Source organism: Vigna unguiculata, chromosome 5, assembly GCF_004118075.2.
Source record: "Vigna unguiculata cultivar IT97K-499-35 chromosome 5, ASM411807v1, whole genome shotgun sequence".
NCBI classification, from domain to species: Eukaryota; Viridiplantae; Streptophyta; class Magnoliopsida; order Fabales; family Fabaceae; genus Vigna; species Vigna unguiculata.
The window spans coordinates 2,036,276-2,055,563 of record NC_040283.1 but is presented as its reverse complement, the minus strand read 5'-3'; the positions used below and the strand labels follow the sequence as shown (position 1 = coordinate 2,055,563).

Genomic DNA, 19,288 nt, shown 5'->3' with positions numbered 1-19,288 from the left:
GGCACTATGCACTATGCAAAGAAGCGTTTCGCCGCTGCTTGAAAAGTTGAGAAGAGTAATACCAAATCTTTGTGGCTCCTACAAAGTGAAGGCCACGTTGGTTAAAAAACAAAAGGGCTCCACTTTCACATGCCTAGATGCTGTGTTATCCTATGCTACCACTTTTCTCTCTCACTTTCATGGCTTTTTCGACTTCAATGCTAGCCGCGATTATTTCATCTCCATTCATTTCATATTTCCCTTAATTGGACAAACTATTTCATTTACACATCATATTTTTTTTCAAAGTTAAATATGGTTTTGGCACGATTTTCTAGTTTTCTTGGTGCTGTTATCGGTTGGATATTAAAAATACATTGTACTGATATTTTAAATCTTTTAAATATATTTTAAAACGTTAAAATTAGTGATAATCAATATATTATGAAAGTACAGTAGAAAAATAGTACACAAAAAACCAGCAAAGAATCTAAATTTCTTCGAATATGGTCCAGTCTTAGACTTTGAAAATAAATAATTATAATTTTTCTAACTCAATTACGTTAATTTTTTTTTTTTACGTGTCAAATGTGTTTCAGAATGGAGTTTAAGTTACTTATACCAGTTTAACACATTCCAACTCAGATTGTCTGGAATATAGAACACATTAACCTTGTTATATGTTAATAAGGACTATATTCATTCATTTTTAAAGTCTGTGTATTAAAATATATAAAAAATTTGGAACATGAATAAATTATAATTTTGCGTTCAAATTTACGGATTAAAAATATATTTAAATCTATTTTTGAACTCATGTTTTTTGTAACATTTCATATGAAGATTGACTTAACTTACTCCCAACATCTTCAAATTGAGGTGTTTGGCTGTTAAAAAAGTATTGGAATAATGAGATATGTAATATATCAACGTTACTTGTTGGTTCAACTTAATCTTGAGTTTAACTTGTTGTGTGACTCAAATTGTGATAAAGAAAAAGGGATGAAAGAAAAAAACTATAGCTTTATATTTGTTATGACTTTATCATGAACCCAGCAAAAGTTATTCTCTCTTTTTATCTCTAGATATTATATTTGGAATGTTCATTTTAATAAAAGAGCACTGAACATTGTTTGTATTCGGTTTTTGTATAGGTGATACCCCACTTTAATTCTTCTGGCTATTGTGTCCAACTACACACACACACTTCTTCGTTTCATAGCATCCCTCGTTCTCCTCTCAGAACTTTAACTCAGAAACAAATAGAATCACATATATGCTACATCCAAACACAAAAGAAAAAGGTGCAGAGAAAGAAAAAAAAGAAAGTTTGGGTAACAGATAAAACAATTTCTTTTGTGTTAAGTGACACGCCGATATATATACCCTCTTTTTTTAACTCATGGATCGTGTTCAACAGAATGCAATTCTCATGCATGATCTCAAGATAGCATTACAAAAAGAATATGAAGAAAACCGTGTTTGTTCCTCTCTTTCAGTGCGATTGTTTTGTTATGTATGGTTTCTTCTTTTCACTCTCAATGTTTCATCATTAAACTCCATATTTACTGGTATACAATACAAGGTTTCAAAACATAGTCACACTTTCATTCATGGTCGTGTTCGTGTTCTACTTTTAAAACCTTAACAATATGCAAGAAAAGAAAACGAAAAGCATAATCAGTAGCAAAATATATAAGCCGGGAGATATATCCTTTCATTATGAAAAAAACAAAATTCTCAGAAAGAAACACTCATCTTCAGTGATCACATTCCGTGCTCTCACAAAACCACTGGAACATGAAATTGAAAAAAAGGAAGAGAAGTGTGTAGAGTGTAGAGCAAAACTTGCTGACCCATGAGGTTTTATTGATCCATTAGCCTTCACTCAGTGGATGAGGTTGATGAAGGGTTTCGTTGAGGTTCAGGTTCAGGTTCAGGTTGAGATTGAGCACCACAAGTACAATAAACTGAAGAAGAAGAAGAAGAAGAAGAAGTGCTTGGTTTGGCAAGGTATGTGGGATTGTGGTCACCAGCCATAATGACAACAACCTCAGGCTCTGAGTTTGTGTATAGGATCTTGTTCATCGGCTGCGATTTCATGTTTTCAGCTTCAGATGATGATGATGACGACGATGATTCAGGAGAAGAATCACGTTTTCTGTAGGAGCAAACAAGGATCACCAATGCCACAGATATAAGAGCCAGCATCAATGCTAAGCCTCCAAACAAGTAAGGAATCGGTGACTTCCATATTTTAATTCCAGTAACACTCACCGATGATGATGATGATGATGATACAGTGTTTATTGGCCTCATCTTTCTCTCTTTCTCTCTCTTTGTTACTCTTTTCTCTCTCTTTGTTGATGGCAGTGAGGTGGGGTGGTTCTGAAATTTATAGCAGAAAAGATGGATTTTGATTTACAAAACTACCCTTTTGGCATTCAGGAAGATTCCCTTTTGTGCTTGGGTAGATGCTTCATGGAGATTATGTGATGATGAGCAGTGAAGTTATTACATTATTGGTTTCTGATTTCAGAAGTGCGTGACATTATTATGGGATAAGTACTAAGATTATATATTACTGTTCCTCTGTTTTGTTTTTCAAAAACTAACAGTGTTTTATTGCTTCATGTCCAACTTTGGTGTTGTCCAATGAATATGTCTGATTAAAGAAAAGAAAGAAAAAATAAAATTTCACCACAATTTTTTCCTATTGTCTTTTCCTACTCACATGCAAGCCATGTTTTATTTTTCTCTAAATGGTTCACAATGCAGAAGATAGTGCTTTCTTTAGCCAAATTATGGTTACAGGCACTAGAATTTCCTCGTATGAAGAGTCTGGTAATTTGTTTTTATGTTTGGATCAAAATTAAAAAAAAAAAAAATTGGCTTTCAGATTTCAACCCAAACCCAGTCTAAATCAGTGATATTCTATGTACTGAACGATGACACAAGCTAATGGTAGTTACAGAGTTGACGTAAACAGAACAACATCCTCTTGAACTGATGGTGAATGTTTGTGTGACTAATAATCATGCGAAAAATCGAAGAAAAAGAAAAAAAAAACAAGAACAGTTCATGAATTTGGTAAAAACAAGGGCCAGAATGTGGTCCAGGTTGTGAGAAAGACCCTGTTTTGCTTCTTCTCTGAAGTTTCATTATCGTGAAAATATTCCATGATCAACTTTAAACATAGGAACCATGTGATTCTTGATAGTGAAATAAAGTGAGTGTTTCTTCCATTTGTAAATCAAAATGATGAAATAAAGTAACATATTTGCAATGCTTTAAAGTATTGCCATGAATGGTTGTTTGATATAAGTGTCACACTTCGTTAGATGAAAGGGTGCAGAATTAGATACTTGCAATCTATCTCTATTCCCTTCATAATTTCGATTTTCATCACTTTTATTCTTTTCTCTAAAATTCAGGTTTTTAATTTCTTGATGAAGAATATTAGAGATGACGTTCTCTAGAGTCTAAATTAAAATAAACCTTTTCTTGTAGTGGACAAACCAAAAATAAAAGTCAAATAAAAAAATTCGATTTAAGAAAAGGAAATTCCTGTTCCTTTGCTTCTGCAACTGTAGAAATTGGCCCACCATTATACGGATATATTTTTATAAGAAAATAAAATGATGGAATCTTAATTAACTTGCTTTTTATTTAATGGTATTTATTCTAATCCAACCCACGTCGGTCTTACATTATTATTAGGAATAATCATCGTAATATGAAGTTCTATTACAATCTTATCTTTAAAATATGTTTCTATTACGGTCTTATTTATAAAATATATTTCATAGAGATGACAAATAAATTCGTTTTTGTGGATATTATCCGAATCTGTCTCTGTTTTGACGGAGAATCCCGCATTAACTAAGTATAAGTATGAGAAATCTCTGACTTTTTCAATTGAGTATGAAGATATACATATTCCTGCCATAATACTTGTCTAAAAAAAGTATTTAAATTGTACTGGATACTAATTTCTAAACGATAACTTATTGGATGAACCGAAAAAGTATTAATCAATGTCAAAACCCAAAAAAAAATATTCTTATTTTTTTATGTCTCTGACTTCTTTCTATGAAACTGCCGATAATGGATTAGGGTTTGTTTGAGCCATGAACATTGAGAGTTGGGTGGCCACAATGAAATGAAAAGGTGATAGAGAGAAATGTGACCCACTGAAAGAAGCATGCATCATGTGAATTAGCCCATTGATTTGAAGAGAGAGAGATGGATAACATTTTCTATGTTGTAACCTAATTCCCAAACTTTCATATTGAATACTATGTCCGTCAAAGTTTTCTTTCCAAACCCAACACCATTAGTGGGAAAATATTTTATCTTTAACTCTTGAAGAAAAGGGTGAAGAAAATCGTGTTCTAATTGCCTCCACTTCGTTTCTGACTCGTTAATGCTTCATAATTGTATTAAAAAACAAAAGTAATAACATCTTCACGTTCCCCATTTGTCGCGTCCACCAACCCACACACACCAAATTGGAACAAAATTCAATTGCTTTTCTAAGACTCATACAACATGGATTATTACATTTACTGGTTAATTAGGACTGTTGCTCATTAATGACAACAACTTTTTTGAGCTTGTTGTATTAAACGTGAAAAATAGTGTCAATTCTTAAATTTACATAAAATATTACTGTCATTTTTAATCTAAAATCTTAAAATAATAAGTTTATATTTTTTTTATTTTGATCTAATATTAAATTTAAACTCATATTTATTATTATTAAGAACATATACATGTGATGTTTTTGGATACAAAAGAGATGTAAAATAATTTAAATACAAAAATAGGTACAAAAATAGATTTAAAGTCTAATTCAACTCCATAAAACCTCTGATATCATGTTAGAAGTGAGTTTAAAACTTAACTCAACCTCATAAACCAGTTTGAAAGGTGAGAATCATACCCACTTATATATTGTGAATTAGTTTTATCTCTAGTCGATGTGAGACTTCTAACTAATTATGTTAATGATTATAACTTATATAATGAACATATAAATAAGTTTGACTAATTAAAATGTTATGATACCTACCACCTAACTAGAAAGGAACCTCTCTGGCCTCCGCATATATGATGGCTATGTGAGCATATTCTGACTTCTTCCATTGAATAATTAATTGCAGAAATATGATTGTGGGAGAGTAAGTATAAATGAGAAGTATCACGTTAAATATAAAAAAATTGAATAATTTAAAGTGAAAAAATACTTTAAATTTTTTATTTAAGTGTTGTCTCAGATTTATTTGTATATGTTCTCGACTCTTGATTTAAATATAAACTTTTCTATCACATTTGGATTTTTTCCAATAAGTTATATTAAAGTTCATAATTTGGATAGCGGTTAAAATGCGAGTATATGAACTATCACGTTAAGTGAGAATAGACAAATTGAGCAATAAGAGTGAAAAAATTTACAAACATAAAATCTTAAGCTTTTAGGTTCAGTTTGTTATCAATTTCATTTTTTTTTCTTTTCTTGTTCAAATTGAACCCACTTCAGGTTGTACCTCATGAAAATTTGTAGAGAAAAAAGAAACCCTGCTAAGCTAATTACATTTATGCATCTCAATTTTAATTTATTACCCTTTTCATTAAATAGAACCTTAGTTAGATATACTTGACTAGTGACAAATTACGTTAATAATATGATAATGTATAATAAAATTTTAAATTATTTTAAATTGTTAAATAAGCTATATTTTAAATTATAATAGTGCACCATAAGTATGGTAAATTCTACATAGTTTATTATTTGAAAAACAAAATGGTTTTTTAACGATTTACAATTTTCTCTTACTTTCTGAAACGACAATGATTTATCTTATTTTATTATTTTACTTTTTTATATTCTAAAACTATTTAAAAAATGACATCTCAAATTATAAAATAAAATTGTAAAAAATTAATTGCTAAAATTTCATTATCCATTTAAAAATACTAAATTTGTGTAGAAATAATAATAACTATAAGACAAAAGTCATCGATGGTAGTGAGACTCAGAAGTGGAGATGACAGCAGCAACTGTTAATTTACTGTCACTGTCAATGTGAAAATAGAGAATAATGCAGTTGACTCTTACGTTATTAAATTTGAAGTGCTTCTTCTTTATTTTATTTATAAAAGTTTCTAACTATCAATCATAACATTTTACCTCCTAGGGTGGAAATATATGCTATGCTTGGTTACATTAGGGTTTAGCTTGAGTTCAGTTAAAATTTGATGGTTGGAGTTTCAACTTTTTATCCATCATAACTTATTTTATTACAACTTCAATTCATCATGTTTATGGGTTTATTTTGGATAATTTACCATTAATATAAAGTTCAAAATAAGTATATTAAGTTTTATAAAGATTAATTTAACATTCGATATATGATACAAACAAACATCTATTTTAAGGTTTGATTGAACCCTAAACAAACATATATATGCTGTAATAATATCTCTAAATAAAACATATTTTTTTAATAAACTTATAAATAGCAAAGGTTAAGATTCTTGATAATTAAAAAGGATAAATAAATATACTATTTTCATATACTATAACAAATGTAATATATAATAATAGTAATGAACTATTTTTTTTATTCATATTTATGTCATATTTAGGACAATACTAATATATATATATATATATATATATATATATATGAAGGAGTTTGTTATTTTATTTTAGAATAAAATGTGAATATTAAATATTTATAGTATCTTACTTTTAATTTATTAAATTCAAGTAATAATTAAATATTTTTTTATCTTTAAATTAAATATATTTTAAAAATTAATTTAAATAAAAATATATATTATCTAAATATTGTTAACAATATATATATATATATATATATATATATATATATATATATATATATATATATATATATATGTAATATTCATTTGTTAATCTGTTAGAATATGATGATTAAGGCCAAATTCATCCTTTTGGAGTAATTATTTAAAAGAATATATGTTTGAACTACTTACAGATGTCGTCTTGAACTAAGCCATATATATGGAATAAATCCTTTGAATATGGCATTCATGTGAATGTTTACCTTGAAACTTAATCTTATAATAATGAGACAAATTAAAAATATATATTTTTATTATAAAAATACAAAAACAATTCCGTATGCATTTTTTAGATGATTAGAAGTATTAATTAATGTTATGCAAGAAATGTTGATAGACACATATATTAAAAAAGTAACGTTATATTTCTAACAAAAAAAAACGAGCGAAGACAACTTCTAATGCACGCATATATTTATATATCTTTACACATACACATTTCCTTTTATCAGGGGTATCATACTTTTTAGGAGTCGTATTATAAGTTTAAATGCACATTTACTTAGTTTAAACCTACAATTAGTGGTAGAAGAAAAAAGTGCTATATCTAATTAAAAGGAATCTTTGAGGCGTGGACGAGCCTCCACCACATTTTAAACGGGGTATGTCTCCATATCTATATTTTTTTTTATACTTTCGGTATTTACTTTACATTTTTAAGAAATATACTTTTACAAAAATTTAAAAATCATCACTACCTTCCAACGGACAAAATCCATCGATAATAACAAAAAGGCTTAAATAGTCATTTGGTCATAGTTTTGGTCGACTTTTTTCACTTTGATCCTACTTTTGAAATTATTTTCAGTTTTGTCCTACTTTTAGTTATATTTTTTCAATCAAGTCCTTTTTGCTAACACCGTTAAAATAGTTAACGGATGTGAACAGTAACCGCCACGTGTTATTTTGTGATTTTTTTTATTTTTTTTAATATTTTTTAAAAAAATTTTAAAAATTTTTTTTTAAATTTTTTTTTAATTTAAAAAAAATGTACACGTGTCAAGCACATATCATGCCACGTGTCATTTTTGTGATTTTTTTATTTTTTTTTAAATTTTTTTTAAATTTTTTTTTTAATTTTTAAAAAATTCACGTGTCAAGCTAATATCATGTCACATGTCAGAGTCAGTTTTTTATATTCAATTTGGTCCCAATATTCCTTAATTGTTTTCAATTTGGTCCTAATTTTTGTTCCTCTCCCAATTGAGACAAAATTTAATTTGTATATATTAAAATGCATATTTTTGTTAAATATTTTTAATTTAGAATTAGCGTTAGTTTAAAATTAAAACAAAAAAAGCAATAACACCATTAATTTAAAATTTTAAGAGGTTAAAAATATTTTATTTTAAACCAACTCTAATTTTAAATTAAAAATATTTAATAAAAATATGTAGTTTAATAAGAATATTCATATAACTGCAATTATGCCACATTTATATACAAATTATATTTTGTCTTTGAAGAGGAAAAAAAATACTAAACTAAAAAAAACTAGGACCAAATTGAAAACAAATAACGAATATTATGACCAAATTGAATATAAAAATATGATTCTGACACGTGGCATGATATTAGTTTGACATGTGGATTTTTTTTAATTAAAAAAATTAAATTAAAAAAAATCAATAATGACAGGTGGCATAATATGAGCTTGACACGTGTACATTTAAAAAAAATTAAAAAAATTAAAAAAAAATTAAAAAAATCACAAAATGACACGTGGCAATTACTGTTCACATCTGTTAACGATTTAGACGGAGCTAACGGAAAGGAGTTGATTGAAAAAATATAACGAAAAGTATGACCAAATTGAAAACAATTTCAAAAGTAGGACCAAAGTGAAAAAAGTCGACCAAAACTAGGACCAAATGACTATTTAAGCCTAACAAAAATTTGTCAATAATTCGAGTTTATTTACAATAAAAAATAAATCAGTAAAAAGTATATATCAATAAATTTTATTTATTACTCAGTGAATATCTATTTATTAATAATTACTGATGATTTGAATTCTTCATAATTAGTATAACAAATTTTGATTATCGATAAATATCACAATTGAGTCTTTTTCTTCTTTTCCTTTTTTTTTTCCTTTTCTTCCTTCTACCTCGCCCTCCTCCTCTTTCACTATTGTCATTGCCTCTTGTTCCTTCTCCTCTTTCCCACATTCTTCTCCTTCACATTTGACTGATATTGTTGCTTTTACACCACCACCAATTTAGACTTCTCCTCTCTTCTTTCTTCTCCTCCTTCAATTCTTTTTCTTACCCGTTTTCACTTGATTTAAAAGAAAAACTCATCAAAGTTAATGAGAAATCAGATGTTCTTTTTATACACAGATTAACCGATTAAAAAATTCGTCAATCATAAAAATTATAAATTATCAATGGATTTTATTAACAGAGTTTACTAATAAATTTTATCAACAAATTTTACACAAATTGGTCAAAATTCAAAGTGAGAAGTTTTGCATTATTTTATTGACAAAATTTACTAACGATCAAATCCATCAATAACAAGGATTATAAATTACCGACAAAATTTAACAAAATAAAAATTTATCGATAATAAGAATTATAAACTATCGATAACATTTACCGATATATACATTACCTACAAAAATATTTATCAATAATACAAATTTTAATTTACGGACTGATATCACTGATAAATTTTACCAACAAATTCATCGAGATATTATTTTCAATAATTGAAATGCTAACTTTTGTCTATACAAATTGTAATAAATTTAATTTTATTAATTTTTATTTTTATCAATAAAATTTATAAAAATGATCGTAAAAATTCTTGTAATGTATGAATAAATATCGATAATTTGTCTTCAAATATCTATAAATAATGTGGGGAGACCTAGTCTGATTGACACGTGTGGGTATTTATTGTGGCACGTTTCATTTTGTGGTGGTGGGGAAATTAACATGGAGACCCAGTGGCCACATCACGTCCATGTGGATGCTTCTGTTTCATGCGCAAAACTGACACACATTGGTAGGTCAAATAGTTGCAACTCTTAAAACTTTCCCAAGCTTAAAAGTCAAACTCATTCTTCCCCCACCAAAACTTCCCATCATTTTCTCCTAAAAAAATTATCATTCTCAATTCCACACACACATTCTCAATTCCACACACACACACAAATCATTTTCTATCAAAGTGTCATTATATCCTTCACCTAAGCTAACACTTTTCATTTGCTTCTGTTGCAATGTTTCTCTCACAATATAAGAACTAAAAAAAATATCATTTGCTTCTAACACGAACTAAAAAATAAAAGAGAAATAAAAAAATTAGATGCCTATAAAAAAATAATAATTTATTACAAAACCACAATTTAAAATATCATATTTTACATTAATAGTGTGACAATTAAAATAATGACAGTTAAAACATCATATTATATATGTAAATTATGGTAGTTATCAAACTTTGGTATTTATTAATACTGAATATTAATGACTAAAAGGTGTTAGTCACTATAATGATTCATTTAAATATTAATTTAAAAAATAAAAAATTATTGATTACTAAAATAATCACTATTATGAATAAAAAATTATTATTGGTTTGTAAGTTAGTTTTTACAAAGTTAGTCACCAAAATTTGAGCTACCAAAAGAATTTGGTTACTAAACACTAGCTACAAAGGTTTTTGCTAAATTAGTCTCCAATTAATTAGTAACCAATTTAACAACCAATTATAATTTTTTATTCATAATTATTATTATTTAGTTACCAAGAATTTTTTTATTTTGTAAACTGATATCTAAATTGGTCATTATAGTGATTAACAATTTTTGGTCACTAAAATTGATTGTTAATGAGATAATTTCTTGTTGTAATTATACGATAAATTGTAACATTTTTTAAGAACCACCATATTAAAAACGTTACCACATACGTGATTTTTGTAGTGCTAGTCATGATATGTGTGTATAAATATCCTTTAGATGCACTAGTGTTGAATCACTTCAAAAAGATAAAAGCAAATAAAATTTTATAGAAGTCAAAACCATGACCAAGTTGCAAATCAGTGTCCTTATTGTGTTGGCTTTGTTTGCCCTATTTAGCCAAACTTATGGTAAAACTATTACTTATTATCATGATTTTTTACTTTTTTTTTTAATCAGAGTTCATGCTCATTGCCATTGGGTCATAGAGTATAAATGTTGATAATTTGAAATAAAATTTTGATGTTTTTATGATGTTATGATGAATAGGGGAAATCCATTTTTGTCCAAAAACGATGAATTTTGATGGACAATGTCCAAATGGTACTTCAGGAAAAGGCTGTGCTGAAGAATTTCATGCAAAACTAGGAGCAGGTGCCATGCCTCAAAATTGCACATGTAATAATGCTCCTAATAAGCAACGCAAATGCACTTGTCAAGTTAATTGTGGGCTCTAAGACACTTTCCTTAAAATAATAAGTGTTGACCAATCTTATGTAAACATTGAGAATTTTAAGAAATATCTTTTATTTGTTACCTCTCTTTCATCTTCATTTTGCTTTTCTTATTTGTCATTGTAAGGTTCTTTAACATATTAATTTGATGATTGTTGTTTGAAGAGAATAGGCAACAATAAAAAAAATATAAGGAAAGCATCTTATGTTAAGGTCTAATTAAACAAGAAAAATGTGAAACTTAACTTAAATAATGATGAAATTTATTTCACTTATCTCCCACTATAAGAAAAACAAAATTATTATATCCGGTTAACTATTTTTATTTATAAGTTTTATACTTAAATTAAAAAAAAGTTATAATTCATCTTGTTAATAATCTATAATAATATATAAAGATGATATCATTTTTTTGTGTCCACATTTCAATGTTTCATTTTACCCTTAATCTATAATCTATAACAATATATAAAGGGGATTCTCTTTTTGTGTCCATTTTTCAAAATACCGATTTTACCTTTTAAATATAATAATTTATTAAATTTTTAAAAATTGACCGTTACTTTTACAAACTTTTTATAAAATTGGATGTTTTTCTGCTTCTTTATTTATCAATAGTTATTCTTTTAATAAATATAATTTTAATTTATATATTAACTTAATAATATTATAATATTATCACCTACTAATATAATATCACGCATATTTAAAAAATCATACACACAGACACAATAGCGCCTGTGTTACGCTAGTAATATATAAAGAGGATACCCTATTTTGTGTCCATATTTTGATATTTCAATTTTACCTTTAATTATTATTTTTAAAATTAATTATTTTATAGATAATTTACTCTTAACCGTTATTTTAAAAACGTTTTTTGTCTTTAACCATTATTTTCAAAACTTCTTTTGTATACATATTTTATTTTTTAAATTTTACATTTAACAACAATTTTAAAAATTAGTTATATATTTTCAAAACTTCTTTTATATACATATTTTATTTTTTAAATTTTACATTTAACAACTATTTTAAAAATTAGTTATATATTTTTTATTCATCTTAAAACAAATTCCTATAAAAATTAAAAAAATACAACTCACAGACAATAGTTCGCTAGAGTTATTATAAAGATAATTTCAAAAAAGTTATTTAAACAAAATTATATTTATTCTTATTTTTAATACATATTTCCACGTCCCGATTTTAATTATCGCCTTTTCAGTAAAATGTTGTTTATTTTTATTTATTAATTTTTAAATTTTAAGGCAATATTTGTTTAGTTACATTTTTAATTTAGTTAGCATGGAAAGAAAAAACCACGATAATAAATAAAGAAAATATAATAACACATCAATGTCTACTGAAATAAGATAAAAAAAACTGGAAAATATGGAATAATTACTTAACTAAAATTGTATTAAAAAATATAAATGATAAATAAATATTTTCTTTGGCTTGAATGAAAAAATTATTATTATTATTATTAAAGTTAATTTAAAAAGTATGTTATTAGACTTTAAACTATTTCAATTATAGAGGAGTTAAACTTTCATCATATAATAATTGCAATTTAAAGTTTTCATATAACTAAGAGAAACAATAGCATGCCAATAAATTTTTAAAATGTTTTCACTTTTTTTATTAAATGCATTATTTTTATTTGAACAGAGTAATTTGAAGCTGAGATAAGAAGGAAAAAAAATACAATACTTTAAGTTACGAACAGCAATCAATTTTAATAATAATAAATAAATAAAAAAACAACTAAAACGGCAGCTTGATGGAACACAAAGTTGAAATAAATGGTAGTAAATAAATAAGCTGTTATAATCAATAAACAACACATTGTAAACCGCAAATGATAATTAATAAACAACATATTGTAAACCATAAATGATAGTTAATAAACAAACATTGTAAACCATAATTAATAAACAACACATTAATTGTAATCCATAAATGATAATTAATAAACAACACATTTTAAACCATGAATGATAATTAATAAACAACAAGTAATAAATTAAATCACGTAACCTTTCACATGCTATTGTCCGTTTCATAATTATCGCATTTTCAAGTTGTTTCACAACGAGTATATTAGAAACAGTTACTTCTTTTATTAAAACAAATACATTATTTTACCTGACATAAAAAATAAATAAAATAATCTATGATTGATTTTTGTAACCGTGTTTTTTATGTACACATTTTATTTATAATTTTGTCCTTATCAGTGGAAAATATGTTTTTTATTTTTAAGTGACTGTTTATTTAAATTTCATCATTTTTTAAATTAATTTTTTTAAGTAATTGTTTATTCAAATTTAATCAACTGATTTTTTCAAATTATTTACTTGTAATTAAAAAAACAAAAACGTCAAATTGGGAACATAAATAAAAATTAGAATTTATTTTAAAAGATAAAAGTTACAGTTACTATAAGACTTAGGAAATAAAGCAAATCAATATCAGTTATTTAAACAACATAATATTTTAATTTTTGCATCTCATAATCAATAATTAAATTTGTTCAATTTTAATGCTAATAAAATAGTTTTAACATAATAATAATAATAATAATATTAATAATAATAATAATAATAATAAGTGGCCAAGTTCTAATCATGAGTTATAACATGATTGTTATAAAATTGTTTTAAAATTTTACATTTATATATTATTTTCAAACCAATTATAACATATGTGAATAAATTATTGATAAACAAATATTTAAAACAAAATTTAAGTAAAGTTCAATATAAAATATAAATTTAATTTGGTTAAAAATATCAATTATAATAAAAATATCATTGAAACATTTATATAAAAGTTAGATTTGATTTCAATTTTGGATAGATAAAATTGTTTCAGTTTAAAAGAGATAGAGACTAAATTAAGATAAAATAATAAATACAAAAACTAAATTGAGATTTCTCACATATTAACAATGACATGTGGGGCATTGTCACTTTTCCATCATACAGCCTCTGCCATGTAACATAACCTAAACAATATTTTTATAAATGTTGTATAAATATCTTGAAAGTCGATGATTATATAACTGTTGCTTTAGACCATGGTGAGGTCTAAAATCAACCTGAAAAAATAGTTGTCTATTGTGAGGATTTTAAGCAACGATTTTAAAATCATTGTCGTACTAAAATTGTTGTCTATTACCTACAACTACACTTACCTATATCACACCTAAAAAAATATGATCTAATTTTTAGACCACGGTTTTTATAATTTATATCACAATCTTATGTCGTTGTCTAAAGTGATTTTGGTCGTAATGAAATCAAAAAAAAGAAGAAAAAAATCCACAAGTTGACACATAACACATGAGTTAACATTATTAGTCATGTAATAACGGAAATAATCAAATTGTAACAAATTTTAGAAAATGATGACTTAAATTCTAAGAACCCAATTGAAAATTTTGAACAAAAATGAGGACCACATAAGAGTTTTAACCTATAATAAATAAAGAAAAAATATAATAGTTAATTAATAAAAATAGTGGATGTTACATTATGCATGTATATAAATATCTCTTTGATGCAACATTGTTGAATCACTTCAAAAGGTAAAAGCAAAGAAAATTTTGTAGAAGCCAACACTATGACCAAGTTGCAAAGTAGTGTACTTATTGTGTTGGCATTGTTTGCCCTCTTCAGTCAAATTTATGGTAAAGCTATTACTTATCATGATTTAGCACTTTTTTTTTATCGGAGTTCATGCTCTTTGGCATTGGTTCACAAGGTATGAATGTTGATAATTTGAAATAAAATTTTGATGTCTTTGTGATTTTGTGATGAACAGGAGAAATCCATTTTTGTCCAAAATCGATGAATTTTCCTGGCCAATGTCCAATGGGTACTTCAGGAAAAGGTTGCTCTGAAGAATTTCATGCAAGACTAGGAGCAGGTGCCATGCCTCAGAATTGCACATGTAGTAATGCTCCTAATAACCAACGCCAATGCACTTGTCAAGTTAATTGTGGATACTAAGACATTTTCCTTAATACAATAAGTGTTGACCAATCTTATGTAACACATTGAGAATTTTAAGAAATATCTTCAATTTGTTACCTCTCTTTCATCTTCATCTTGATTTTTTATTTGTCATTTTAAGGTTCTTTAACAAATTAATTTGATGTTTGTTGTTTGAAAAGAATGAGCAACAATAAATAACAATAAGAAAGACATCTTAATTATGTTAATGTATAACTAAATGAGAAAAATGTGAAACCTAGCTTAGATAGCGGTAATCAGTGCAATTGATCTCACTTTTCTTCCATTGTAAGAAAAAAAAAAAAAAGGATTACATCCAGTTTTCCCTTATACTACTTTCTATTTTCATTCAACATTAATTAAACCAATTGTGATTAATTTTAAAATTACAACATTTAGAATTTGTTTTCTTATAATATATTCTAGAGTAACAATACAACTCCTAATATAAAAAGGAAAATGGAGAAGTAAAAAAGTATCGTTTTCTTATATATAAAAAACGAGTTTGTAGAATTCGTGGAAAAAAACTATTAGTAATTTATCATCAAAGGGTGATGTGGAGATTGGTGTGTTAATGATTGTCTCCGATGGCTTGAGTTAGAGAGGGGTACAGGAGGAGGAGGTAGAGGAAATTAAATAGAAGGAAAAACTCGAAATAATTAATTTTATTAATTAAATAATATAAATGTATGTAACTGATTTTATAAAAATAAAAATATCTTTTAAAATATTTAATTAATAAAAATAAAAATATTATAAATTCAATTAAATCTTGATATTTTAATTTTAATTTTTTATTTTTTTAGATTTTAATACTATTTTTTGTTAATTTTTATATGTTTAATTATATTTTTTATAAGAAAAATATTATTATTTTATTATTTTTTAATTGTTATCGATAAATATTAAATAAATTATTGTAACAAATGTATAATACTTGTAAATATTCTTATTTTCTAAATAATATAAAATTTTATTAATTATGATTAAGTCGAATTTTAATTAATATATAACTTATTTCAAAGTAACTGTTGTCGATGAATAAGTTAAGCTCCTCGAGACACACCTCAAGAGTTTTATATTATATGGTATGAAGTTATATTTTTTAAAGTATTAATTTAATTTTATATAAGTGTATATAAATTATTATTATTTGTTTATTTAGTTTTATATAATTTATTTTTAGTTAAAAATTGAAATAATATATATATATATATATATATAGATATTAAAAATAATAATTTATAAAATATAAATATTTTCAGAAAATAAATATAGTTTTATGTAACAGTGACAATAAAAGAATTAAATTAGTATAACTACACATCAATAATAATTAAAACAAATAATAAAATTGTAGTTTCCTTGTTAAAACATAATTGAACACGCATTAGGGACATATTAAAATTATGTTCTGTAAAAGTCTGTAAAAATGAGAGGATATAAGAGGTGAAAGAAAAATAAAGTAAGGAGTATGCATTGATCAAGTTTAAAAAATTGGAGTTCAAATCCAAGAAATAAGATAAGAGATTTTTTATTTATTTATGAAATTTATTAAGTTTATCAGTTTCTAAGTTATTGTTATTTTTAATTATTTCATATTAATCTTTGAATTAGAGAGAAATATTTGAGAATTCTTGAAAAAATAAAAGTATTTTGAGAGCATGTGATATAAGTATTTTAAGATTGATATCAATACGAAGGAAGATTGATTTATTTTGATTATATTGTGACCATGGTTGGAATTGTAGAAAGGAAAATATTATTATTTTTTAACAAGAAAATATACTTTGACAATGATATTCATATGGAATATAAGAAAATATTTAGTTAATGTATGAACAAGTTTTGTATTGAGGTTTTGTGGTATCTAAAGAAAAATATAAATTATAACGATAATAGATCAATTAAGAGAGAAAATACAATTTTTACAAATAAAAAAATATAAAATATCATTATGGAGGTTGATAGTTGGTTAGTAATGATATTCTTAAGATTTTTCATATGATCGATTTGAACTCATGGTGTAAATTCTTTGAAGGGAAAGAATAAATATTATGATTTTGATACGTTAAATTATATATGGTTCAATTTATTAATATTTTATTTTTATTAGGTACGAATTTGTGTGATATATTGAGTTAGATTATTATATGGTTTGAAATATATAAAAAAAAGGGTAAAAAATGAAAAGAAATAATATAGTGGTGTAGTTTTAGAAGAAAATCATCTGGAGAGGAAATATTTGTAAAACATGAAACAAATTTGATTATTATCTATTTTAGTTATTATTAGCAGAATAATTTTTTTTACAGTAATTTCTTTTTTAATTTTAAATAAAGGAATTAATTTTGTTGATTTTAATTTGAGTTTTTTTAAGCAAATAAAGTTTTCTTGCAAGAAAAATATTTTTATTTGAATAATTTTTTGATTTTATTTTTATTTTTGGTGATGTTAATGTGAATTTATTGGTGCTATTGGTGTGAAATATTGATCTTGCTCATATAAATTGTTGTTGTGCTTGAAATACATTAAATGGTTGTGCTTAAAATACATTAAATTCTTATTGTTAATATATTAATTTGTTTGTTAATATATGTTAAATTATTGTCGTTAACCTATATTAAATTGTAGTTAATGAATACTAAACTGTTGTGGTTAATATATATTGTGAATAAAATTTTAGAAGTGATATTTTAGGTATGAAAATTTTATTATTAAATAGTTATTATAATTTATATGTAATAAGAGCATCTGTTATGTTGTGGAATATCTCTCAAACTTAAGAGGAGAGGATTATGTGGAAGATTTTATAAAATTATACTTAAAATTTTGAATGAATTAATCATTCATTAAATAGTTGTGCTGATTGAAAATATTATTATGTAAGATGATTCTTTTTATAAATAATTATATTTTATTATTAAATAGAGTTTATAATTTATATGTAATAAGAGCACGTGTTATGTTGTGGAAGATCTCACAAATTAAGAGGAGAGGATTATCTTGAAGATTTTATAAAATTATACTTCAAATTTTGAATGAATTAATTAATCCATTAAATAGTTATGCTGATTGAAAATATTATTATGAAAGATGATTTTCTTTTGTAAATAATTATATTTAAAAATTTATCATATTTGATTTTAAACTTATCCTTATTTTCATTGTTGGTGACGATTATAATGATTCGTAAATAAATTACGTGGAAAGCAAAAGTTTGAAAAAGTTTTAAATAATTGTGTATTGTAACGCATATGTTAATTTATATAATAAGAAATCAAATCATGGGAGTTTCATGTTTAAATTTAAATAATTTTAAACATCTGATAATATTTTATTTACTTTTCGTATCTATTTTGTTTCTAAAAGAAATATATTAAATAAAGAAAAAAATATAATAATTAATTAACAAAATAATGGATGTTACATTATACATGTATATAAATATTATTTTGACACAACATTGTTGAATCACTTCAAAAGGTAAAAGTAAAAACAAATTCTGTAGAAGTTAACATCATGACCAAGTTGCAAAGCAGTGTCCTTGTTGTATCGGCTTTGTTTGTCCTCTTTAGCCAAACTTATGGTAAAATTATTTGTTATTACTTGATTTCTAGCTTCTTTTATTTTGATTTTTTTAAAAATTTTCATACTCTTGTCATTGATTCACCTAGTATAAATGATGAAAATTTGTTTTTGCGATGTTGTGATGAATAGGTCAATTGAAGTTTTGTCCAGTATCGATGAATTTTGAAGGACAATGTTCAGTGGGAGTAAAAAGTTGTTTTGATGAATTTCTTGCAAGATTAGGAACAAGTACCATGCCTTCGAATTGCATGTGTTTTGATCTTCCTGAGAATCTACGTAGATGCACTTGTGATGTTGTTTGTGGACAATAAAACACTTTTACCTAAAATAATAAATAACACGCTGAAAATTTAAGAAGTGTTCTCAATTTGTTCTTTTAT

The 19,288-nt window shown here is 25.2% G+C and overlaps 1 protein-coding gene and 1 long non-coding RNA gene across 2 annotated transcripts; one reads left to right on the top strand and one right to left on the bottom strand.

The window, feature by feature from the left end:
- Window positions 1-1,589: 1,589 nt before the first annotated feature.
- LOC114185762 (protein GLUTAMINE DUMPER 2-like) lies at window positions 1,590-2,395 on the bottom strand. The gene has a single exon (XM_028073667.1). The coding sequence runs from the start codon at window positions 2,296-2,298 to the stop codon at window positions 1,864-1,866; it is 435 nt and encodes a 144-aa protein (XP_027929468.1). The 5' UTR covers window positions 2,299-2,395; the 3' UTR covers window positions 1,590-1,863.
- Window positions 2,396-14,875: 12,480 nt separating this feature from the next.
- LOC114183133 lies at window positions 14,876-15,405 on the top strand. Its single transcript, XR_003604299.1, has 2 exons — window positions 14,876-14,992; window positions 15,127-15,405. It is a non-coding gene; the product is annotated as an uncharacterized LOC114183133 (long non-coding RNA).
- The last annotated feature ends 3,883 nt before the right edge of the window (window positions 15,406-19,288 follow it).